Here is a 26,705-nt window from a genome sequence, read left to right as displayed (position 1 = left end):
CCCCTAAGCTTATTTAAAGAACAGGACCTCAATATTTGCCATTTTCTTCTATAAGCTTTGTTTTATTTTGGGACAAAGCAGGCATAACTGAGCTACACCAAATTCTCTTTGGAAATTTATGTTATTCTATGTTGTTGCTGTTGGGGACTTCTGGTAAAGTAGGATTAATGTTTAATTTACAGTGTTAGGGATTTTTGTGAAGATGAAAGAACTTTTCCTGTAGTGGGCTCTTAGCTTGTAATAGTGCTGTTTTAGGGGTTTTTTAAAACTTCAAAAAGCAAACATCGATAAATAAATAAAAACATCTGTTTGAGTGAAAAACATCCCCTGGCTCAAGGAGCTGCAGTGGGCCTGTCAGTCTATTCTCCATTAGCATCTCCAGAGGATGCTAATGGAGCTCCACCTGTCACGCGCACCAAGAGAGGCTTCAGGAGCTGCTTTTTATTTTGGGTCATTTTGGTTTGTGTAGGGTGAGGCTGTCTGATACTTGGGCTGATGCTAGAAAGGCTTTTTAGGAGTTTATGGTGGTTGAACTGAGCAGAGGGTTGAAGTAAGGCCTTATTAACCATGGTTCACGTTGGGTTTTTAGTGTTTTGCCCTGTTTAAACTTATTACTGGTTGCTGATAAAATGATGGGCTTTGCCAAGAGCATATCCAGGCAACATCAGGTGGTAAACCCAAACAAGCTTTTCATCCAATGAGATACTCCTCTGACTTCAAAAATGTGGTTCTTATCATCCCAGTTTAACTGTTCTCATCAGGAGATGGCTCATAACTGAGAGAACCAACTCATGGTTCTCTCAGTTATGAGAGAACTAATTTCACACATCCTGTCTCATTCCTTCATCTTTCCTCGTTGCTTTCCATGCACAGCTTATTTTTTAAGAAACTCATTCTTGTAATAGTTAATAGTCATAGTTTCTTAGTGAAATTCCTTACTTCTGACACACTATAGAAAATAGCAACCCCTTAAGCAGACATCTGCTTGGAATTTTTGCAACATTTAATATTTCTTAGAATAGAGCCATAAATCGCCTTCTACCAGCTTCAATGTGCTAGTCAGTGTAACTCCTCCCTGCTTTGGGCAGCCGTAGGCTTTTGGGTGAGAGTTACATGGAAAATGTAAAAAATAAAAAATGCAGGAGAGATTGGATACATTTAGAAATTTTCTGAAGGGTCTGGCCTCCAGTGACTTAGTGTGGAGAAGAAAACTAATAGTTCCCTGTTGCAAAGAGAAGGAAGTTACCATCCAGGACAACCAGAAAAGCAAAGACAGGCAGAAGGCATGGGAAGGAAAATCAGAGCAAGCTGGTGACTGCAGAACCATGTTACTGAAGTTTGCAACCTGGGAGCTCACAGTTGCATATACATTTCTCTGAGACTACCGCAGTGGGAGGTGATGCAGACTGAGACGGCTGACAGCTAAACCTGAAAAGATTGGAAATAGCTGTTTTCCTCGGTGATTTGATTAGCCCAGAATAAGTGAACTGAATCAGAGGACCAGGCCCTCCAGCAGCTGAACTGCTGAAAGCCTAGAAGGGAAACCTGAGGCAGAATAGCTGTAGCATCACATCACATGGTGATGTACTGCAGATCTGCATCCTGCTAAGTTGAACTACTTTTTATTCCTTGGAGAAAGGGCTCATTAGCCCTTTTAATTATTTTCCTATCTGCTAGAACTCCAGATGCCATTATGTTACGTAAAATGACAAATGTATTTTTAACTTGTAAAGCATGTGAACTTTAAGCTCCTTCCAGTGATACGAATACAGTTCCATTTCGATGCATGACTCATCTTCACATGTAGGGAAAAAAGCTCAGCATTTCACATCCCTGGAACCACACTCTGTGCACCAGTGATGAGCGACAGTTGCTGTGGGAACCATCTCTTTTGGTATCCTGACTGTGCATCCGAAAGTGCCGAGAAACACTGACCGCGTCATTGGTGGCGTTCAGTGACTGCATTAAGTGAGAGCACCCTTTCGGCAGCCAAGCGCCTGCAGGATCACTGCCCGCTATCGCGTCTCCTGCCTGTTTAACGCAGGGTTTGGGGCGAGCGTGGCGGTTCTGCCCCTTCCCGAGGAGCCATCGGGGGAAGGGCCGGCGGTGCCACCGCGCGGGCGCGCTGCGGTACCAGCCCCGAGCCGCCGCCGCAGCCTCATTTCCCCCCTCGATCAGGGCCGTTCACCCCAATAAATTAATATCGTGCATTAAATCACCGCCCTAGATCACCTTAAAATCACCGCGGGGGTTGTTCCCCACCAGGGCTGCTCAGGGGAGCCCGAGCAGTGGAACCTGAACAGGAGCCAGCCCCCGCTCCCCGCTCGGGCCCGGCCCCGTCCTGGCCGGTTGTCGGGGCTCGGGCCGGTCCCGCCGCGGGCAGCCCGGCGCGGCTCGGGGCGGGAAGGCGGCGCGCACCTGCCCGGGGCGGCGGGGCGGACCCAGGCAGAGCCCGCCTTCCCCGAGCCGCTCCGGGAAGCCTCGGCTGGGGCCGCGCCGCCACCGCAGGTAATCGAGCTCCGGCGTGGAGCTGCTCCCGCCGCCGCCCCCCGCTCTCCCGGCTTCGCCTCAGGGCTTTCCCGCCCTCCGCCGCCGCCTCAGCGCGGGGGGCTGAGCGAGCGGCCCCTCTGCTCGTGCTAACGGGGCTGCTGGCACCGGGACCCGCCCGGGGATCCCCCTCAAGTGCCCGGCGGGACCCTCTCGGCTCTGGGAGCCACGCCATGGCATCTCCACGGACTTCAGTTTTTGGGAGGTTTGGCGGTCCCTGACCCTAGCATGTGGACCCAGGCAATCAAAGCACAGTCCCAGGGCTCGGTGCGTGGCCAGGCAGTGCCGCTCTGGGGTTCAGTCCAGGTATTCGTGGCTCTCTTGCGTAATTTGGGAGTGTCGGGATGAGGCAGGGGACCACGGTGAGGATTTCTACATAAAACGTTGAGGCAACAAGTGGTTGATGAGGGTTTATGAGCTCGAAGCTCTCTTCTCTTGTACAGTGCTTAGCTGTAGTGTTACTCCAGCACTCAGCAGTTACTCAGTTACTTTTTGTTGCAGTAAAAGCAGTGATTTATACCTGCACACTGAGAGCCGTGTGTATTGGAAGTGGGGTGACAGGTCTGTAAAGCCCAAGTGTGCTTTCCTGAGGTGACCCTTCACTTCTGTTCTCTCTGGCACCTGCTCATCTTGTTAAGAGAAAAAGCGGTGAGGTGGGACAAGTTAGTTGACATCAATTACTAACACTTGTTTACATTTTTACTCAGGACTAAATGGCGAGCAAATGGACCGCTTGAAGCACTGGGTTTGATTGCTTAAGAGAAGGGGCTCTGCTGAAGATACCCCACAGGAATCTGTCGGGTATCTCTGTCGTCCCAGACTCTTCCCTGATATGGAACAAAGTGAAGGTGAACAGGAATCCCAGGCAGAGAGTCATGTGGAGAGCAAGAGCAGCGTGAAATCTTTGCCTGGGGGAACAGCCCATGTCAAACTAGAGATAAAAAAACATGCAGTTACAGACGACTACAAACTCTCCAAACGTGTGCTAGGGTTAGGAATCAATGGCAAAGTACTGGAGTGTTTCAACAAGAAGACAGGCCAGAAATGTGCTTTGAAGGTATGTGTGTTTTGTCTTTTTTTCCTTATTTATGGTTTGGAGGCCAAAGTTCATTCCCTGTAAAAGCTACTTGTTCTGTGCTTACCTTTCTCAAAAAGTGATGCGTGAAGAATCTGAATATGTGAAAACATTTGCTATTGCAACACTGGAGTCCCAGTTGAGCCTTTTCCAGAATATTCTGTGTAGTTTCCAGAATAATGTTATCAGCTGTGAAATTCTTGTGTTCATATTTAAAAGACAAGAAAGCGGGGGAGAGAACCGTGTCTTGGTGTGTTCTGGGAGAAAACTTGTTAGATTTTGAATGAACGTATTATGCAATACTCACGAAGGAAACTATTTTGGATCTTGTGCAGTGAATAGGCCTAAGCTGTGAAATAAATAAATGTTCATTGATCTTCAGTCTTTCCTCTGTATGAAGATTTTTTTTAAGGAACATTTCTAGTTGTTCATTTATTTTCCTCCTTTATTTTTGCAATCAATTTACCAAAAGATATTTCCTGGGGAAGCACCGATTACACCAGTATGGCAAGTGATTTTAGTAGATATTTATGGTGGTAAGTACCACTTAAATAAATGGAGCAATAACCATCTATTAGAGAGCATAAAGCTTACTTGCCTTTTGTTCTGCAGCTTTTAAACTTGAAAATTTCCTTGGTGCTATTAGACGACATTATTGGGGAAAAAAAGCAGCCTAAATGAGAACCAGGATGGTTCAGTACCAGAAGACTAAAAGCAGCTGAAGTAATTGTCATGAGAATTACTTATGGGTAGTTACAGATTCCTTGCTGGTGTTAATCTGGTGGGTCCAGGAGGCTCTCGGGTATCCTTCCTTTCCCTAAACATAATCCATGTGTGCTGGGAGCAGGGTGGATCTGCCAGTGGGCAGCTGGAGGCTCTGCCAAGGCCTGGAGATGGTCTCTAGCAGACAGAACTGCTGTCTCCACCAAAGCCTGTGCATTATGGTAGAGCAGCCTGGAGATACCTGGCAGCTTTGGGTACTGAAAAAAAACCCAGAGGAACTAGAAAAGCTTAAAAATAATTTGCTGATTAATTCACGTGTTTCCAACACTCTCATGTAGTTTGTCACACTCTTTTGTATTAGCCTCATGTAGCTGACTGACAAGTTTATTGTAGGGAAACTGGAGGTTTTGACAACAGACTGCAGCTACTGGGGTTTTGCACCTGCCATGGGGAGTGTCCCATCTTTGCATCTCTGAGAAGATCCATTAATCAGGTCCTTTTGAGTGCTAGCAACATTAACTATTATCCTTCATCACAGTATGCTAAGTTTAAAAATTAATGTTAAAGCTGATCTGCTGTTTCTGAAGAGTTCAGTGGCTTTGTTGCTGGTTAGAGATCATTCATTCTTCAAAGGGTTTGCAGTCATAAGGGCTGGAAGCACTTTAAAACAGAAGTTGCCTTGCCAGAGGGCAATCCAGTAGCAACAAGTATATTCCAGAGCAAACTTTATAGCTCTGGAATGAGGGAGGAAATATATTCCAATCTATATTAGCATCTGGAAACTATTTTTTATTTTAGCCCTCAGAGTTGGGGAGAGGGAGAAGAGAATGGAAATTGCTGTGCCCTGATAGAATATCTTCTGCTTGATGGGTTGGAGGAACCTGTGGTGAAGTCTCTAATACCTGTTTGTGTTTAGCACTGGTTGAGCTGGCTGATTTTTTTCAGAACTTTTAATATACATTAAGGACCAAAGTTCCACTTCCCCAGTCATTACAGGTCAGCAATATCCCTGAACTTACCCTCTAAATGTGTTTGCCATCCTGTTTCCCATCCAGCTGTGGAACGTGTGCACTTTTCTTCTGAACAGGACAGAAGTATGGCAGCAATATTAAGATGTTTATAAGTTCTCTAGGGAGTTTGAATGGCAGATAATAGTTTGCTGCTTGCATGTGTGCATTTCTCATCCTTATGGGTTTAAGTGCTGAATAAAAAGTTAAACATGCAATTAAGTAAAACTGCCAGCAGCCCAGAGAGAATCCACTGCTCTCTGCAAAGATGGTCTAGTGAGAAGATTACCCAACAAGGAGGGATAAAAACTCTGCTTGGTTAATTTGCAAGAATAGAAAGATCTTTTCCCAGCCCTGAAGATATTTGCAAGGATGAAAATATTCAGAGGAAGTTTTCCCTTTGTTTCTCGTGAAACCTGAATTGGGCCACACAAGTCCCAAACCTGCTCAAGATGACAGTTCAGAGCAAATCATCCAGTCAAAGCAGTTATGTAAAAGGGACAAGAAGCTTAGGAAAAAATATTCAGAAATGCTTTCACAGCAGAATTCTCTGTGTAGGGACAACAGGGCCTTGCCACTGCTTGTTCTTCTCAGGTGTGATGGCAGGGTTATCATTCATGTACAGGAATAGAAAGTGGAGACTGATGAAGCTGTTACAGAGCAAACCCAACTGGTATGACAGGTAAAGAGAAATTGAAAGACTGACTTGCAAGTTGAACATGAAAAAAAGGGATGCTGGATGGATTTTTTTCTGGAGGTTGCTTGCACATATCCATTGAGATTTATATATATTTGTGGACAAATACTTCAGGCATGAGAGTGCTTGCTGTAACCTGCTCCTGGGAAAGGAAGAACATCACTCCTGCTGCTGAAGATAAAGTGTAATAGGTTGTTCCCCTTCACATCAAACTTGCCCATTAAAGCAGCTCCTGACTGGGCAGATGGCACTGCTTTCTGCCTGCAGGTTTTCTTTTACACGGGAACAGAGCCAGCACAGCCAGGGTCTGGATAGAAATTACTCAATGGAGGGAATTTTAGCAGAGGTACTCAAGAGGAAAGGGCTTGAACAGGCAAAAATATTCATCCCCAGAGCCATACATCAGTCAAGCACTCCATGCTGTAATTGGGAGGTCCCTGTTGTTGTTGTTAGTCCATATCCATAATTGGAACAGGTCAGAATTTCACTAATCATCTTGGAGTGGGAAAACACAAGACATCCTTTTGGAGCTACTGCAGGGTTTTGGTTATTTTCCTAAAATACTGTGTGGCTTAGTTTACTCTGCTTGGCGTTGTGATTTGCTGCCCAGTTTACAATGTGCTGTCAGCTTTGTTTCTGTTCAATTGAAATGCCACAGGCATTGCTGTCCTGCTCCTGAAAATCTCATCTGGTTTCTCACTTAGACGCATAATGACGTTTTGGCTGAACAGCACTGTTTCCAAATAGTGAGAACACGAGGATTTAGAAAACTAGAAGCATAAACAAAACTGCTGTGCAGGACTGTGGCCTTCTAGAAGGCAGCTATGTTTTGGTCTCTGTCTCCCTTACAAATAGAAAAGCTTCTCAGATCTCTTTCCCTCGTTGATCCAGAAATAGCTGTCAAGTGAAGTCTAGTCACTCCTATTTTTATCTCCTCTCTGCCAGCCTGCCCCCTTCTGTTCACTTTACCTTTTCGGGCTTTAGGGCAAGTTTAACCTCCACTTCTTTAACACTGACATCAGCCCCAGTGTTCTCTGCTGGTGTTTGCACTCCTCACTGTTTTCAGGGAGAGGAGTAAACCAAAATAGCTGGTTACCTGTGAGGATAAATGTGAAGTCCTGGGACTTGCCTTCCATGAAAAAAAACCCAACCTACAGCTCGTTGTTCTTTCTTTCTTTCTTTCCCTCTCCCTCATTTCTTTTTTGGCACAAATTCCTGCTAAGTGGTGTCAAAATAATACTTCAATGTATTTGATGATCTCCTTTATTTTTGTGGAAGATGGTAGGAAGGGCTCAGAGCTGGAATTAAGAAATAATAAGAATAGAGAGAACAGAGAGGTAGAGAGCCTCCTTCAGGGTATTGGGGTTCCTCTGCACCTGCAGCCTCAGGATTTTGGTGGATGTTTCAGGATGTAAAAAGTGTTAGATATCATTGCCATACTATTTATCTTCAGTAAACAGATGGTGCTTCTTTCCAGAAGAAAAGGATTTCGGGCATGGGCACAAAACAAAGCCCCTTGGAACTTCAGGCAAGCTGAGTAACTTGGTTATGGGTGCATTGGTACTTTTGGGACGAGTAACTCCTGAGTAGCAGGGGTGAAATGCTTCTCCCCTAAGCACTGGGCACATCCTATGTGTAGTGGAGATGCCTGCAGCCACCCAACACTCCCAGGTCCAGGTGGAGAGTGTATGAATGGACCTGCTACTTCATGGAATTGTTTAGGTTAGGAAAAAGCCTTAAAGATCAAGTCCAGCCATTAACCCAGCTCTTCCAAGGCCACCACTGCACCATGCCCCCAAGTACCACATCTACACACAGACCTTATCCTCTGGAACAAATAGTGAGTTGAGCCATCCCCTGCCTCATGGAAAATGTGTGTGATGCTGAGTGCCAGCAGAAAAGTGACTGTAACTTGCTGATTTGAAGACAAATAGGCATAGCCCAAATGTTAAATAAAGCAAAAAGCAAACACAAAATTGAACTCTCCTTGCCTTTTAGGTTTGAAGAATGTTTAGTGAATGATAGAAATGATAATTGTAGAGTAGGAGTCTCTGCTGTTATGCTCAAGAGTATTAGCATAACTTTCTTCTCAGAAGGAAAGAAAACAGGTAATGGAGAAAAAAATTTCCAAAATAAGTCCTTCCCAAAATTATTCTTGGGACCTGCACGTAGGACTATCTAGAGAATGTTGTTCTGCTTTCCATAGGTGAGTTGCTGTGGACAGAGACAGGCATTCTGCCTCAGTTTTATTTAGTCTTGAGCTGTGTTTCTGTCTCCCACTCAGTTTTAATGTTTCTGATTATGTTAAATAGTTATGCAAAAGCTATTATTGGGATAGTCTGTTTCCAGTTAGTTTACCCTGAAGCTAGGTCATGATTGCTCACAAACAGGAGACTGTACAGTCCAAAGTATTTGTTTTGCAAATTATCTAAATAGCTGGTGCTTGTAAAATACCCTGCTTGCTGCCTGAAGTAAGATGATGACCAAGGAAAATGATGCAGCAGTGGAGAAAGCACTGCACACAGTGAAAGTGAAGGTTATTTTAGGCTGATGACTGCTTGTAGAATAGGAAATGTTAACAATCTTCTTAGATGCTGCAGACTGCATTTTTAGAAGAGAATTATGCCAGATTAGGAATGAAACATTTCAACATTTTTGGCATAAGGAAGAATAATGGTGTGCTAAGCTTAGAACTGTGATGACAGTTTGGGGAACCAAGTGTAATGGTTGGTTAGGTTTTATCCAGGGTGAAGCAGCCCTTCTGGAATGACTGTGTGTTTCTGGAGGAAATCAGCACTTTCTAGTGAAGCATTCCATAGTTCCCTCTTACCTACCATGTTCTCTCAGAGTGTTTATGCTGGTTTATCTCATGCTACAGTAAATTCAGTGTCAGTAACCCAGCTTAGTCTGAGTTAGGAAGTCCGGGAGCTGTGCTGTACATCAAAGCTGATACAGCATAGAATGAATAGGAGTTCAGAAGAGTTCTAGTTAAATGGCAGCCCTGTCTACAGAGCAGTGCCTAAAATATGGATAGCATCAGACTGGTCCTTGAATGTTATCCTTCAGTGCCAATCTTGGTGACTATTATGTAAATATGCATAAAATACCTAAAATAACTTCCAGTCGATTAAAAAGTGGGTCGTTTCTACTGCTACAAGAATTGTTTTTAAACCAGTGAGTCATTCAAGACCAGAGTCTTTGAGCACTTTGTACTTATTGGGGCCAGACTGGCACCTTTCTAAGTGTCAGTTGGACTAGTTAATTTTTAAAAAACAGGGACTTATCCATTTACTTTGAAGATCTGACATTCTTGACTGGTCTGCTCTTATTTGAAATATAGCAAATAATTTAAAAAAAAGATGGGCTCGGTCTGAAAGAATGGAACTGTATGTAATAAATTTATTTTTTTAATGGCAATTAATTAAGCCTAAGAAGCAGAAAGAGAAAGCCAAATGCTATAAACCATTAAGTCATCTTGAAAAGGCAAAACTATGTTGATGCTTCTCTGTTCTCCCCCGGTCTCTCAGCAAGCTGGCACACGTTACAGCCTGACTTGCATGGCAACAAAGCTCGGCAAGATCAAGGCGTGTTCCCGCCTTGCCAGGTTCAAAGAGCTGCTAAAGTTCCAGATAAGTGTCTTGCTCAGCTGCGGGGAAGGTGCTGAAAGCAGAGCACGTGTGTGCCTCGGTCACACACCGCTGATCGCCTGGCACCCCTCGGACCAGAAGGCTCTTCTCTGTCTCCCCCTCCTCGCTTTAGAGTATAAATCCTGCCGTGCCATTTAACCAAAGGAAAACCTCGCTGATTTGTGCTAGTGGGAGTCTCGTTACAGGTAACCGGATTTTGCAAATCAGCTTAAGTACAAGGGAGCAAGATGCAAGAATTTTAAATTTAATTTACAACACAGGTGTACTTCAGGTGTATTCACTTATGGTCATATCATGTAGAGAGGTTCCCAGATAGGAAAGACCTGATAACAGTTGGGAAGAATCAGGTCCACACCTGAATGTCAAGGCTCACACACATCCCTTTTTCCTTAGCGTCTTTTCCTCTGTCTGTGGTAGCACCCTGGCCTGAGAATAAATGGCTTCTTGTTGTCTTTTGTGCCAGTTCAGTTTCAGCAGAAAGCAGAGATTATGTTCATGCTGTGATGAATTCATGGGAAGCACAGAGAAGGAAGATGTCACCGTTATTGGGAACAAAAGCTGATGGGAATTTGAGGAAGTTAGTGGATTAATATCTTGCCTGTGAAGACTGTACTGTTTTAATCCCTTCACTGTATACAGTGATTTATTTTTTCTTTTAAAAAATGATACAATCTTTGATTTATTTACACCATCATGCAGCATTTTGCATCCCTAAATATTTTTGCAGTTGGTCTTTGCTTGACCCTGAAGAAGTTCCTATTTCTCATATGACCTGAATCTGTTTCCCTGTTTTGGAGGTTTTCCATGATAAATGTATCTTTAGGACACCAGACTTTAGGACGGTGTGTAATGTTCTATTAGCAACAGTACAGCTGTGTGCAGAGAGAGCTTTTTGTCTTGTATGTCTTTTGGTGCTGCAGAGTTGTGTGCAGTCTGTGTGGCTCTTGCACTCCCCGAGGACACAGCGACACTGATGGGAAGGGAGGTGGCAGGGCTGTGGCCAGTGCTGGAGGGGGAGAGCAGATGACCTGCTTAACTCATTGGAAAACCGTGAGAACTTCTTCCCATCAGCAGCAGTGAAAGCTGGTGGTGTGGTCTGTCTGGATTAGGGTATATAAACTGCAGGGATTGTGGTATTTTACACAGACTTCCTAAGCACTTAAGATGATTCAAAGCTCTGTAAATGAGATTAAGCTGTAATGCTGCAGCATTTTAATACCTCGGGAGTGAAGGGGGAGAGGATTCTTGCTCAGCATGTAAATCATGAGTGGCCTCCCAGTTCCTGAATCTTTGTGATACCTGGCATTTTGCACTGGAGCTTTCATGGCCTGTATTAAGAAAAAAACCCAAATATTAGATTTGTATAAAAGTTAACTTTTCCTCCAGAGAAGTTTGCTTGCTGAATTTGTTTTAAAAAACCCCAAACAAATCACTCTGAGTGTGCCATCTTTATGAGTAATTTCAGATGATGTGGATAAGGAGCTAGTCTTATTAAAGTTGCACTGGGCACAGATCTTAAGTCTTGCCAGTTCAAACTCTCTGGCTCTTGTCCATGGGCTTTTTCCCAGGATTTTTTTTTCTTGAATACTCTCTTAAGGATGCTGGCATTCCAAGTAACAGGCCCTAAAGCAGCTCCTGGGATCTGAGTCAACAAGGGCTGAGGACAGATTTATTGAGACTGTTGTAAGGGGAGAAATCAGAAAAAAATTTTTGATTGTTTATGTGGGTTTTTTGGATGGCATTTCTGAGATACATAAATGTTTGGGAATGGCAGGGTGTGGAGCAGCTCCTGATCTCCATGGGCAGGGCTTGGTTGTGCTGAGGTTTTGGCTGGGTGTTTTGCCCAGGTGTGAGTCAGCCTGGGCCTTGTGAAAGCCCTTCAGTGCTGGTCTGTACCAGCCCTGCCTTCTGTGTTACTGTGGGGTGGGGTTGGGTGTAGTTTTGTTTTCAAAGGAGAGCAGTTAAAAACTGGATAGGGAGCAGCTGCCTCACACACCTGTGTTCTGTGTTGGACTCCTGTGTACTCCTTAGCCCTGAATCTGCCATATATTTCAGGGATGAAATGTCCTTAAAATCCCTTTCCAGTGCCACAAGGCCTGGCATTTGCCAGCATCATCCTTGCCTGTTGTTCTAACACTGAGAAATGCTCCCCTTTACTTGCTCAATTTTTAACCAAAATCATATTTATTTTTCGTGTAAAGGATTAATTTCTCTCAGGGCCTTATTCCGTTTTCCCACATGTTGCTTGTAGTCAATGTGGCTTTGTCAGAGGCAGTCTGGTTTCCACAGCAACGAGTTGTTAGCACCAAAGATGTCAGAGATCCAAGGTAGGGAGGGGAGGGGGATGCATTTTCTGGCTCAGCTGCTGTGCCACGGTACCGGCCTTGCTGCAGCCACGCTACAGCACAACGTCCCCATTGTCTTGGTGAAGAGTGAAAGCCTTTCATTTGGTTCTACTCTTCCCTTTCCAATCAATTTACAGTCAAAATTTGACACTTGGGAGGTAGATGGGGCTTGATGGTTCCTCGATGCTTTGAAGCTTCCTGTTCTTTCAAGCCTCTGTTGTAAGGGTGCTGCTGTGTCCTCTGCTTTTTAAAGAGTTTTTTGTGGACAAAATAGGGCTTTTGCATACATACAAACCCTGTAGCAGTAAGTTTGTGATAAAGGGGAGCAGAGCATTATTCTTTCTGACCCATGTTCAATGCCTGTGTGTGAATGATAACATGAAAAATTGTCAATCCTTTCACCTTGCCCAGTAATGTGAAACCTGCTCCAATTAAACCTGCTTGGTTGGGTTTTCCAAGGCACCCATTTCCTTAGGGTGGGAACTGAGCCTCCCTGCTATTGACCTTGGAATATTGCATTATTTAAAAGGATTTTCTAAAACACAATTAACCTGTGAAATTCATTGCCCCAGGAGCTGAGAGGTTGTGATGCTGTGGAGATCTTGAAAGAAAACAGAGCTTCTCTGAGCATTTCAAATGTGAAGAAACCCCCTGTAGTTTTAATATACTGTACAAATTTAGCTGTGATCTTCCAGATCCTGTTGTTACAACTGATAAATACAAAACTGTCAGGATAAATAATGAAACTTTGAGCTTCAGAAGGCATATTATTATTTTTCTTGTGTTAAATATACTACTGCTTCAGGGGTACAATATCCTCCTGTCTAAGGAGAGGGAAAAGGAGCTGTGGTCTCAGTTCTGCTGGTGGCTGTGCTTCTGGGTAATGTCCATCCCTTCCACAGTAGTTTCATGTTAAGGGTGTGTCTTCCTGGGCAACCTGTACTTGTCCAAACTTGGCTGTAAACATAAGGTGAAATAGGTTTTTTTGCAACAGCTATTCATATTTGGATCCCTTTTTTTTCCCCCTCTTCTGAAGGGCAGGACAGGAAGGCACTTCATGAGACTTGGCCTGTGGAAATACAAACAGTGTAATGTTATTGAAAGTTCTTTTCAGACACATTCTGCTCCTTATTTACACCTTTAATGTGGATTAGGGTAAAACCCAACTGCTAAAGCCACTTAAAACCAGAAGCTGAAACTTCAGACATGGGTAGTTAATACTTTAGACTGGGTTAAATATATGATTAAATCATGCACCCCAGTGCAGGTTTTAATTCAATTTTTACATGTCTGCTATTGACTTTTAAAGGCTAAGCTTTGTATCTGGAACTTGGAATAGAATTGCAAACTACTTTGGTAGCTGGTTGTATTGTTACTCTTCATTTCACTTTCTTGACAAGTATCTGGCTTTGCATCACAGTTCATGGTACATAAGTCGTGCTTAATAAGGGCAAAATATCTGCATAGCTGTCTTGTGTGCTGGAATTAGGTGGTTTTCCACCTTTATCATGTTTAGCTGGGAGGGTTTAAAGTTGATTTTTTTTTTTAATTTTTTTTTTAAGTGTTTGAAAACCTACGAAGTGGCATCTTCTAAGATGGCTGGCACCAGGGTGCAGGGAAGCAGACTGCCAAGCTTAGAGTGGCACATGGGGAAAGGTCAATAGATTTAGAAACAGCCCCAGTTCTGGTGGGTTGGTATCAAGTAGAACTTTTCCCCAGTCTCTTAACCCTGTAATAACTTTCCTGGTGCTGAGATGCTGTTGTTGAAGGCCTCATGAAGGTGAAGGTAGTGTGAGGGTGGCTTTCCTTTCCAGCTGGATTTCACAAACCCTGCTTGCCAGGGTGTCTCTGTTGTCACAGCTGTGACTGCCTTGGCTTGGGCTGGGCCTCTGAGTCTGTTACTGTTGAAAAATGGGACAGGACACTCGGGATGTGCAAAAACTGACCTCTTGCTGCACTCAGGAGGAGGAGAAAACAGCAGTATACATTATTGATAAAACACTTCATATGACAGCTATTAGTTCTGAGTCTTTCCCACCTCTCTGCTGTCTGAATCAGTTGTGGAGGTGTGAGGGAGGGTGAATGCTGTGCTGTGTGCACAAAAGCCAAGCTTCCCAGGGAAAATAAGGAAAAAGTTCTCACAAGTGTTGGTTCAATGAAACATCCAACACAGCAGTAGGAATTTATTGTTAGATGCTTCTTGCTGTTTGTGGCAGTCTTCATTTTTGGCAATGTGAGGTAATGACTGTGTAGGACTACTTGGGTCTAAAACCAAAGCAGGATTTTTCCTTGGTCCTGCAAGAAGGGAGCAGGTTTCACAGGAGGGCAGTTCTGCAAGAGGAGAATGGCTCAAGCTTGGAGCCTGGGCAGTCAGTGTGAGAAAGGGCTGTGTGACAGAAATCTGAGGGTAGCATGGAAAAACATCCACGATCCTGCTCAGTGTGGAGCTTCTCCCTTGTCTTCTTTCCCATCTGTCCCAAGCATCAAAGCTCATGAGGAGGTTGGTGTTTCTGGTTTTGTTTATGTAAACCCCCTAAACTGAGGCCACTCAGGTGCTGTGGCTGTATTGTGTGCTCAACAACTGCTTTCTATCTCAGTCATGCAAGTTCCAGATATTTATTTCTGCTTCTTGAGGATGCTGTGACTGGGCAGACCAAAAGGGAAATGTCTGTCTTTTAAACCTGATCTTGCATCTGAGCAAGTTAAAATAGGGATGGCTTGGTAGGGGGAGGTGTTTTTATCACCACTGGTCACCAACTTCTGTGTGCACAACACAGCACCGTCATCACCAAGGAGCAGTGCTCTGTTTTATATTAAAAATTAATAAAATTAATGTGTCTCCTCATCCCTTGGTTTCCTGCTGTGTAAGGGATTACCAGGAGACTACTGCTTGTCATTCCCCCTTTATGTGCACAAGAGCATTAAATGCTCTTTGGCTGAGATTAACACTGTTCATATATTATTAATATAAACGTTCTGGTTTATGTTGCTTCTTATTACCAAGGGCTCCTCACCTTCTCTGAAGACCAGTATCTTTTAAAGCTCCCAATTCTACCAGGTCTTGGTGTTTTGCAAAAGAGCTCACCAGGATAGAATTCCTTCAGTTTCAACTTTTTAACTTGAAAACATTCATAGGAGGAACTTTTCTGATGCAGTGACCCTACTGAGAAATTAGGCTGCATTGAGGTGTCTGTTCAAGCCTTCAAATGATACTTAAACTTTAATTAAAAAATAAATTAACTTTAATAAAATAATTTACACTTTCATACCACATTTAATCTAAATCTGCAAGTTACTCCTTGAAATACCTTCTTCCCGTGGACTCTCACAATCTTTAGATTCCTGTGCACATATTGTTGCATCATCACACAGAATTCTTGACTGGTTCTTTGGATCTGCACAGAGCAGTTGGTGTCCCTGCTTCAAAGCTTGTGGGGTTTTTCTATTTTTCTGTTTGCTTTTAGGAAATGGGTTCATTACATTTATAAAGCACTTTCCTAACCACACAAATAGAGCCCTGGGCACGCTGGGAGCTGTCAGAGTGTGTTGGCCACTGATTCCTGCAGCTGAGACATCAGGAGCAGTGGTCTCTGATTGTGCTGGGACTGATGGCCACTCATGGTCCAGAGCTGACTCTTGTTTGGTAGGGAGTATTTCTAGGGAGCCCAAAATCAGTATTCCTGGGAACTCTGATGTCCTCCCCCTTGTTTGGGAGAACTTCATCTGCAAGTACTCGTGGTTTTGTGCTTTCGTTCAGTTTATTCCACGCTTTTTAACTTGTTTCTTCTATGTAATCAGAGCAGAAGTTGATTCCCTTCTCTTCCACCCCCACCTTTTTCTGCTATTCATTCTCTGGAAGGATTACATTTTAACTACTAAATGTCAGTAAATGTCAACTTTTGCTTCCACCACAAAACTTCAAAATTTTTATTAAAAATTATATGAGGGGAAAGTAAGAGACATTACTCTATAACTCTATAATTTTCCCCCTTTTTTTCTGAGTTCATTTTGCAGTCAATAAATAGAAATTGTAGTTTTGAAGTATGATTAAATTTGCTTCTGATTTTTTTTCCAAACTACTAAATTTGGGGTTTTCAATACACAAGGTTTTTTTGTTTTTTTTTAATAAGGCACCAAAAAAGAGAAAAAGTAAAATTGCTTTAAAAATAAAACCAGAATTTGCACTTGAACTTTTTCTGAGGCAAGATAGAACTGTAATGTCTGTACTTTTTCTTTACAGCTGATATGCTCCCCATTCAGTGAGGCTTTCCCCCAATCTTATTTTATTTTTACTAGTTATATAGAAATACAAGCTCTGGTATATTATTTGCATGTTTCTTATTTTCTGAAATCATGGACCTTGTTAGCTTGAAATAAAATACATTGGTTTGCCCTTTTTTCTTGCTTGTATATATCTTTGTGTGAGAACATGAGAGCCAAAATTTGTATTATTTAGAGAAAAGGGAACAAATAATCATTAATTACTGGGAACTGTAGCCCACTAGAGGCTTGTTAGTAACTACAAATATACAACAAACCCTAACTTGTAGGCTGAGTAACCAAACCAAAAATGTTAGATGCCTTTCTGCCTTTTTCCTGAAAAGCCTATTGGAGTTGGCTTGAACTGGGAGTTCAGTTTTGAAGCTCTATTTGTTTGCTCACTGACTGTGAAAGTAGAAGTCAGTAAGCATTTTGGGGAATACTCAGGCTCCTGTACATCCTGTGAATCAAGGATATAGGAGAGAGGAGTCCCAAAGCAGATGGTCCTGCTGTTCCATGTAACTGTGCTGTCTTTGTGCCTCTGACCCTCCAGTAACCCAAGGTTCTTTCATTTAACACTGTCCCCATGAGGTCTGTGTTCCAACTTCCACATTTACACCTTCCTGTCTATCCACACAGGATTATATTTTTACATCTTAAGATTTGCCAAAAAACGTGAGTAGAAAAATTTGGAAACGAGGCTTTTGTTCAGCAGAATATGCCAAAGTTTACCTCGTTATTTTGTTCAAGTGTTCCCATGGAAGACTTGGAGGAGCTATGAGGCACATTTAGTATTTCTGCTGTTTGGCCAAAGTACTTTTTCCATGCAGTTGTAACTTTTCCATGCAGTGTTAGCAGGCTGGGGGAGCAGGGGGAGCATTCCCTGTGCTGTTTCTCTCGAGTTGTGCTGCTCTGCACAGTGGCTGCTGCCTATGGAGCTGTCCTGGGGGAAGAGCACAATCACTGCCCCACAATCACTGCCCCACAAGGACTCCATGCCAAGGACAGGCTTTCATTGCATGAGGACAAGGAGTACTCTGGGATGTGTGTATCTGTTCCCCCAATGCACATGCTCTCAAGAGGCATCTCGGGTACCATCTCCCACATGGCTTCTCTGCTGGGGTGACCCAGCTCCAAGGCTGAGGGCAGTGAGTTGATCAGGGTGATCTGCATGGTGACCCCACAGATGCTGAGGGTGGGCCCAGCTCAGTCTCTTAGTGTGTCTTCCTTATGAGGAGGGGAGCTGAGGACACTTGGTTTGTTCAGCCTGGAGAAGACTGAGGGGAGACCTCACTGAGGTCTCCACCATCCTTTAGGAGGGGCAGTGCAGGGCCAGGTGTTGATCTCCTCACTCTCATGACCAGTGTGAGGACTCAAAGGAATGACATGAAGGCAAGAGAGGTTTAGGTTGCATATCAGGAAATGTTCTTCCCCCAGGAATGGTGGGGCACTGAACAGGCTCCCCAGGGAATGGGCCCAAGGCTGCCACAACTCCAGGAGCGTTTGGATAACACTCTCAGGGACAGGGTGGGGATGTTGGGATTCTGTGCAGGGCCAGGAGCTGGGCTGGATGATCCCCATGGGTCCCTTCCCACTCAGAATACTCTGATCCTATGAGAGCTGTAACCCAGCACTGGTGTCAGGGATTTGTGTCTGCAGCTGGCTGACTGAAAAGCTGATCCAGCTGTTAGCACTGCAGGGCGCACAGGAAGCTTGGCTGCTCCCAGAGCTGCTTCTGTGCATCAGCCTGCTTCCCCTTCCCTGACACTGCTGTTGAACTGGGGTCTCTGCTGGAGCAATGGACAGAAGTGTTATAAAAGCCATAGAATTGGCCAAACAGTCTCAGACTTCTTTAGTTTGATTACATTTATTTAAAATTCTCTTCTTAAAATAAAATGTAATATTCATTGCCGCACAAGTCAGGGAGTATGAAATAACTATCTTCTAATTTCACCTATTTATTGGTAGTTTGAAGTGGGAGAAAAAGAGGCAGCAAATTACTTACCCACAGGCTTTGTAAGATTAAAAAAGTGAGGTACACAAAGTATCTGGTATAGCCCAGTAGAACTGAGGAAAATAAAACCAACTAATAAGTATCGTGGTTCTGAAAGACATGAAGGTAATGGCCCTTACTGAAAGAAGAGAACAATCAGATAAATTAGTTTAAGAATTATTGATTTTATAATTTCAGTTAAAACAAAATCAGAGTGGTAGAAAATTATGTATTTTTAAAGGCAGTGTAGTGGCACAATTTTGTGTAATATAATGCTGAAATGAAGATAATTCCTAGTTTTGATTATTGGATCAATCAGGCATTAATAAAGGTATCAAGTCTTTTATTCAAGTCTTTGATTCTTTACTATTCCAGAAAAATTAGGCTGTGTTTGAGCAAAGCAAATGAAGAAGCTGCAGTAAAAGATGCTGAGAGTTGTGTTAAGCAATTGATTCCTCTGCTTTTGTAAATGATTTTCAAGCAGAAGTATGAGGTACAGATTAATAACAGTAAAGTCATCAATACAGTGTTACAAAATCAAAACAAAGTGGAAGACATGTACTTCTCCAGAAGATGTGAGAAATAAGCAGAAGTAAAATATTAAGCCTAATGCATGCAGATACTTGAGTTTATCCCTTCTGGGGATTAATTAATGACAGCACAGTGGAAGTTAAAGAACTTTCTATGGAGACCCTCAGTTATATTTGGTGCATCAGGGTTGGTCTGATTTGCTGCAACAGTGCTGGAACCACTTCACGTGTGGATGGAACTGCCTTTGCAGCCTGCAAATCTCAGCATCAAGTGGCAGATAACTGCCTATCAAGGAAACATCAGCCATCTGAATTGTTCCAAAGCAGATCCTTCTGGATAAGGGTGTTTGAAGGGAGAGCAGTGATGAAAGCTGAATAGATGTGGTTTGAAGACAGCATCAGGAAAAGGCATCTCAAAATGCTGATTACTTTCCTGATGTAATTAGCCTCTAGGGCAGTATCAGAGTTCATTGTGGAAAGAAACAAAAATAACCACCAAAGTAATTGTCCTTGCTCAGGCAAAATATCTGTAAGTTGAGAGAGTGGTTTATCTTGGTGAAGACATCAGATCTGTGACTAATGTGATAAATCTCATGTAAAAAAGAAAAAAAAAATAGATGTCAGGGAAAATGATGCTATTGTGAGGTCAGTGCCTCTGCAAAGAGGCTGAATTGGGCTGGACCCAGAGCTTTGCTTCCTGGTGGGATTGCCTTGGTCTGCATGGCCTCACACGTGTTAGTATTGTGGCAGATTTGAAGGATGGTTTTTCCTGTGCTGAACTGAAATAGTTTTGCAGGAGTTGTTTGGGCTGAATTTTTTCAACCTTTTCCAGTAATAAAACTAGAGGAAAAAGTTGTTTTGTCTGCGTAAAATACAATGTACTGTCAGTAATTTGCCAGTTACTTGGATTTGAGGTGTATAGAAGGGTGAATTTTGTTCTGGGCGTGTCTTGCCCTGTCACCCTTAAAATCATCCCAAGTTCAGCCAAGTTCCAAATCTATAATGATCAGTCTGCTCTCACATACACAAAGCTCCCTCATAAACAGCAGCTTTGTGTTGGTAAACTGAGCATTCATTTGTAGGAGATGTCAGGATCTATGCTGTGTTTATACTTCTGACTATCTTGCACTCTGTATTTTTTATCCCACTTAAGGATTTTTCAGTGCACAGACAAAAATATTGGAGTGGTAAGTGATTGATTTCAATAGCTGCTTTCATTGTCCTTGTTCAGTGTATGGATTTCTCTATTGCAGGTTAGCTTAGACCTGCTCTGAAAACAGGGTTTGGTTTTTGTTCATTTCCTCCTGGTTGTGCTTTGAGGTGTTTTCACTCTAATGCCTGGATCACAGATCACTGTTATTTTCACAATGCAGCTTTAAGATGAGTTTGCATTGTCTCTACTTTGTGTATGTGGAGCAGGTGAAGAAGTTAAACTTTTAAAATTCCACCAAATTTTGTGAGCTGCCTGTGAAATATCCCAGATGAGGGTGGTTCCCCCACAGCTACAGATTGCTCTTGGGCTCAGTGGAGCTTTTCAAACCCAGGCTGTGCCCCAGGATGAAAATGAGGAAATGAGGAACAGGCAATGAGAGAGTACCTGTGTGGCTCAGCTGACTTCCTGAGCATTGCAGGAGACTTCAGCAAGAGGAGAATCCCAGAGTAGCACTCAGCTGTGGTTAAACCACAAGACCCTTCTTTCTTATTCTGCACTTTGCAGTGTCAGTGTGGAATGCAGGGGAGATGGGAGGGGCTGCAGATGGCAGTTCCTGTCACCCTGCATCCCCGCCTGCATCCTGACTGGGTTCAGGTTGTGCTCTGCTGGAAGGATGAAGTTAAATGGGGAGGAATATGTGTAATAATATTGTGTTTAATACAGACAATGGGTTACTCAAGCACCTTAATCCTGAAGTTCACTAATGTTATAAAGGCCATTTTAATAATATTATAAAATACGTATTTTGCTTTTGGTAATTATCACAAAGACCTGTTATTAGCAGGCAGAAGATAGACAAATGGTTCTCTTTTTTTCTGCAACATTTTATTTATTATGTATTTATTGAAAGGGTATTAAATGGTTCAGAGAAAACAATTTAGAGAAACAGCAGAACTGATGGAATTGCTCAGTTCTGCTGTGTGCACAGAATTTATATTATTAGGATTTATTACAGTTTCTGTCATCTCTGTTGAAGATTGCCAAATAATTTATGCCAAAGCACCCCACTGCAGTAAAACGTGAGAAAGTGACATCCAAAGACAGGTTTTGTCCCAAAAGAAGTCTGTGATCCAGAAAAGGATCTGAGATTCCTGACTCCAGTCTCTTGGAGAGAGAGCTTAGGCTCTCAACCAAGCCCTAACAGTCCATGGGTTGCCTACATGTAAATTCATTATCCTGTCAGAAAAAATCCATGGTGAAATCTTCCAGGGAATTCCAGGGCCATGAGCTGCAGGAGCCTTGGAGTCAGTGCCACGGGGAGAGAGGATCACACAGCAGCCTTCCAGGAACACTGCTCAGGAGTTCAGTGGTGCTCAGGTTCATGTTGATGCTGCCATCAGTCCCTTCCAATGAAGCTCAGTGCTCTTCTTTTGTTCCTCTGAAGCCTTTCCAGTGAAACCTGCAACCTGAGCCTTGTCTGCTTTACTGCTAATTGATTTATTTTTTAGCCAGGAACGTGCAAAGATGATGACTCAGTTTTTACTGCTTCATTTTCTTTACAAAAGTTACCTCATTTGCCTAAACTGGATCAGAACTGCAGGGGTTTGAGTTGCCAAAACTTCTTTACAGGTGCTTCTGTGTGTGCAGTGGTCACGAGACACACTGCAAATGGCCCTGGTGGGAAAATACACTGTACAGGCTGGGTTTTCCTTTCCAGTTTTTATTGGCCTGGCATTAGCAGCTCAACTGTATAAAAAATATCAACGTATCAAAATAATTTAAACATTTCTGGGTTTTTGGAGCTGGCAGCCCTGTGTGCCCTGTGTAATGCAAAGGATCCTTTTTGGGATATTGCAGGAGAGAGGGAAGGCTCCAGGGCTGGAACAGAGGGAGGGAAGATGTGGGATTGGGGATGTGATGCCTGCTCTCTTCCATGTCTTGAAGTGGTAGCTAACACTGTGAATTCTATACTTTACCCAAATAATAAAGACTTGGAAACAAGATGTCTGAGCTAAAGGCACAATAAATAATAAATCCCCACTGAACACAAGAGATTATTGATAATAAGAAAATCTATGGTGACAGTATTAACAGGCAAAGAGCGTGGAGATGGGAAAGATAAGGTGAGGAATGTGACTATTGACTGTGTGCCCTGGATTTTAGGACAGGCAAGAACAAATGTGTTTTGGAAGGTTTGCATAGTCAAAGGAGATAATGTTATCATATGTGGCCTAGATGAAATCTGGACTGAAAAATATTGCAAGAATGTGCAACACTATAGACTATTTATAAATCTGTAATATTTACATTTGATGCTATCTCTGCAGAATGCAACCTTTAAATTTCACCTTTCAAGTGCCAGAGAGCACTGGGATTTAAATATATTTCTTTTTCTTCTGCCAGATATCTGTTTGACTTTGTACCTCTTGCAAAGTATGTAAGACAACTGTGTGGTTGTATCCAGGAGAATAAAGTTATTGCACACATTGCAAAACAGCCAGGAATTCAAGGCCAAGGCCTGCAGAGTTGAACAGAGCTCAAAGGTGGGGAGAATTGATTTACAACTTCCAAAACATGGGCACAGTGCAGCTTTAAAAGTTGCAGCCAGACCTTTTTTGGGCAGAGCAGGAGGTGGGGTTGTGGTAAATGTAAAATTTCAAGTTTCCAGACATGTCTAAAGGAGCATGGCAGGCTCTGTGGCTCACTTCACTTGATTCACATTATTGGATTGGTTTCTGTTTCATTTTTAGTTCCTCTAAATCATTGCTAATTTGAAGATGAAACTTTATTTTTTATAACATTATTTTCTTTTTTGGTTTGTGGGTTTGGTGCTATTCTGGGTTAGCCAGAATTTGGGTCGTGAAAAATAGGCACTTAGTCATTTGAGTTAAGCATCCAGACTTCAGTCCTGCTCCTGCAGCCAAACCTTATTCCATCTTTCTCAACGGGCAAGATAATTTTTCTTTCTGATTCAGAGGCTGAATCACCCTTTATTAGAAATTGCCTGGGTAAGCACGTTACAGAGTTATGAAGAGGCTTCACTTCCACATTCCAAATCCCAAGTTCTTGTGGTCTTTTCAGAGAAGGTTCCCTGGGATACGTGAGTGAAACAGATATTTCTGTAACAGTCCTTTGGGAAGCAGCAGGAGTGTTTTTGCAGTAGTTCTTGCTGTGGCAGTGTATAATCTAGAAAGTAAATGCAGCTCTGGCCTGGCATCCCCTGAGAGTCCTGGGTGCAGCTCTCTGCTTCTGCCACTCTCGAGAAACTTGCCTTGGGGTATCTTCCTTTTACAGGCTCTCCTCTGAATCCCCCTCACCCTCTAATGAATCCATGTATCCCTGAGGAGGTTTTCTTGCTAAGGCTCACCTTTTCTTTTGTTGTGTGACAATTGGTTTTGGAAATACCTCCGTTAAAACTGAGCAGAAAATGATACTGTGATTTCATGAAAACTTTATCAAATACAACAATTTGTATCCCCTGCACTAAGAGACACGCAGGAACTTTTAAAACTCCTCACAAGAAGTGAGAATAGCCATACCCTTCCCAAAATAGACATTTTTTCCCCCTCAGCTGGGCTCTGAGGAATTCAGGGCTGTGTCCCTGTTTTGCCAGCTTGTGTTTCAGGTGTGAAAACTGGGAGGCACTGCACACTGCAGGCATGCAAAGAGTTGTCTGTAAGAGCTGGAAGGACTCAGGTACTGAAGTGGAAGACCCTTACCTAGTTCAGGCAGAGCAAGGGTCTGCAAGGAGATTTCTGCAGCCAGACTTAATAGGAATTTTTGCATTATCTGATCTGGAAATCCAGGGTCTCTTGGTGGTTTTTCATGGTGGTTCTGTCCAGGACCTATGAATGCTTTTCTACCAATCTGCTGTAGATTTTCATGTGGAAACTTCTAGGTTTGACTAAAATAGTTCTAATCTTGCAGTTGGAAATACAGATAGTGATAACTATGAATTCTGGCAGAGTACCCCCCATGTTCAAAATATCACAGCCTCTTAGTTTGGAATAGTCACTTCTAAGAAGAAACTGAGACTTCAGGAGTTTTGAGTTTTAATGCAGTAAGGTTTGAAAAATGTCTCCAGCTCCTGCAGTAGTTGATATCATCATTTAGTATTAAGAAGTGTTTTGAAAGGAATGGCGTTTGATGACCTGGTTGAGCTCGCCCTGCAGAGCTGTGTGATGAGAACAATGCATCACTGTCTTGATGTTCTTTCCCTAGACCTTCAGGGGTTCTCCTCCCTCACCCACAGCAGAGCTCTGGGCGTGGAGAAGCCTGTGGTGGCAGGGACACTGGGGTGCTCTTTGGAGGTGGTCTCTTGCTGGTTGTGAGCAGTCCTTGTAACTCCCATTAGAGAGCAGTGGGGGACAGGAGGGTCAAATGTGTCAAAATTTACAAACAAATGACCCCCTCCCTTGGTTATGAAATGGTGAAGATGGATCAAGAGGTGGTTTCTAAAGGTTTTCAAAGCAGCCCCTGCTTGGGAGAATGTTATATGGCCATATATAAATAGACATAAAGCATTTTTGGATTTGCTCATGGAAGTTGAAATTACCACCACCTGACAGGTCTTGGACAAAATCCTGCATATTAAGCAGGTGTCATCCACATCTTCTGGGGTGTGGCATGATGTTCAAAATCTGCAAATTCCCCGTACCCTTGCAGTCTCCACCTGGGGATCTGTGTTCCCAGGCAGAGGGAAGAGCATCATGGCTGAGTGCCTTCTCCCCTTGCCACTGCCTGCTGTGAAGTGTTGGAGCAGCTCTGTGGAGGGAGCAGCAGCTGCATGCTTGGACAATCTGTTTTCCTGTTAGCATGGCTTCAGTGCAGGGATGTTTTCCTGTTCCCTGGTGGGTCACATCCAGGAGAGTGAGACTCAATGACCACACATTGCCTCTGTGAATGCATCACCTCAGGAGTCAGGAACACTTCCATGGGGCAGGTGTTTCCAGGGTATTGATCCTAGCTGGAAGCAGGCAGGTGGCTCCTGAGTCTGTTTTCTGTTGCCCCAGCTTTGTCACTCCCTCCTCCCCCTGCCTCAACCCAGACTCTCTCTCAGACATGCTGACTTGTGGAAGTGAGCCAACATTGCAGTGTACCACAGGCAGCTACTGCTGCAGGGAGAGGAGGGGAAGGACAGTGCCTTAAGAAAGGGAGATGGATATGCTTCAGCTTGGAAACATGAAAAGGATGTAATTCCTGGAATGATTCTTGTTTTTCATCAGTGCTTTTGCTACATCTCATTTTTCTGACCCCTGTGCAGTCCTCTCAGCATGGTGCTGCTTTAGACGAGACATCAAAACATCAGACTTCCAAATATTCCTGAGATCCTCCTCCTCTTCCTTTTTCATGTACAGTCATGAGGCAGCCAACACAAGGCAGGAGGAGAGAGGAAAATATTCAGGAATAGGAAGGAAATGCTCTTGATTTTGGCAAAAAACCACCCTTCCATTTAAGCTGCTCCTGCTCTGCTCTACCTTTGTAGTGTCCGGCTGCTTCCTGTCAGCTAGTTGTAGGGACCATGGGCCATTCCTCTCTAACCTGTGTCAAAAAATGGGACATGAATGTTGGGGAAGGAGCCCTCTGCTCACACCTCTCACTCCACAGTATATCCTGGGACAGGGAAAATCTTTAGAGTAGACAAGGTGGCTAAAAACTGAAATAAAGTGAGCAGCACAATGGAAAGATATTCCCTTCCCTCGGGATGACTGGGGAAATAAAGTCTGCTTGCCTGGAGTAGCTGGGAGCTGTGACTCACCAGGAACAGGAGTTCTCAGCTATTCCAGGAGAGTCTCCAGGGACTGGGTTCTCAGAAGGGCAGGGTGGGAGCCTGGATGGGCTGGGCAGATGCCAGGTTTGGATGGAGAAGGGGAGCTGTGGTCAGGAGGCTGTGGATTAGGAAGAGGGGGCATTTACCTGATGAGGAGATCTTAATTAATGGTGGCTGGCAGGGTGTTTAAGGTTTCTGAAGGGAAGTGTGAAGGACTTTATGGCTTTGTATGAACTGACAGATCCCAGCTGCGTTCCAAGAAGTGTTTTCCAGCATTGTAGATATTAAAGAGTACTTAATCAAGTAATGAGTTCTGTAAGGCTTTAGCTGCTCCAGGAGTGTGCTATGGGGCTTGAAAGGAGAGTCGTGCTGGATTCTGCTGCCATTGTGACAAAGCAGAGCTGTAACCAGAGGTGGCTGAGCCAGTGCACCCAGCAAAAGCCATCAATGAGAATTGTAACATAAATTACAGTTTTACTGCAGTGTCACTTGCCTGTGTTGATTCCATCTGTTGAATTCCCCCTCCCCCTGGAGTATTTTTCTTTTCTTTCCTTGCTTTTCGTGTGTACTGGTTTACTTAGCTTTAGAACATATATCCAGACAAAGTAAGGACAAGAACTCTTGGGAGAACAATCTACTTTTTCTCTTAATGGCTTCCTTTGCATTTCTAGCTCTGCTGAATGCCGCAGAGTTTTGTTTCTGTTCACAGTCACACTATTCTGTCATGTCGTGGCTGTACACAATAAGCAGTTCCAGGGATCTTTATGCCTGGAGGACCATTAAGCTTCCATCCACAGAGCTGTGTACTGAGTTGTGCCTTAGAAACAGATACAGATCTTTGCTTGAAAATGCCGACGGCAGAGCTTGCACAAACACGAGTGTGAAAACATAGAGCAGTGATTTGAAGCACTAAAGAAATCTTACAGATGTCCTTGCTGAAGGCTTTAGGGCTTTGCTT

At 43.4% G+C, this 26,705-nt stretch overlaps 1 protein-coding gene across 4 annotated transcripts in view; it reads left to right on the top strand.

The window, feature by feature from the left end:
• The window catches only part of MAPKAPK3 (MAPK activated protein kinase 3), a 53,825-nt gene that overhangs the window by 4,186 nt on the left and 22,934 nt on the right, over positions 1-26,705 (top strand). Inside the window, exons 1-2 of one of the 4 annotated variants that reach the window (XM_039695447.1) lie at positions 1,809-2,508; positions 3,255-3,604. In XM_039695447.1, the coding sequence (XP_039551381.1) occupies positions 3,380-3,604 (225 nt within the window). In that variant the 5' untranslated portion in view covers positions 1,809-2,508; positions 3,255-3,379. The other 3 variants (XM_039695450.1, XM_039695448.1, XM_039695449.1) reach the window with 3 other exon arrangements.

The sequence above is a fragment of the Passer montanus genome, unplaced genomic scaffold (genome assembly GCF_014805655.1).
Source record: "Passer montanus isolate IOZ18808 unplaced genomic scaffold, ASM1480565v1 scaffold9, whole genome shotgun sequence".
In the NCBI taxonomy this organism is placed as follows: domain Eukaryota; kingdom Metazoa; phylum Chordata; class Aves; order Passeriformes; family Passeridae; genus Passer; species Passer montanus.
The sequence above is the reverse complement of the archived record's forward strand: the minus strand, read 5'-3'. Positions and strand labels throughout refer to the sequence as shown.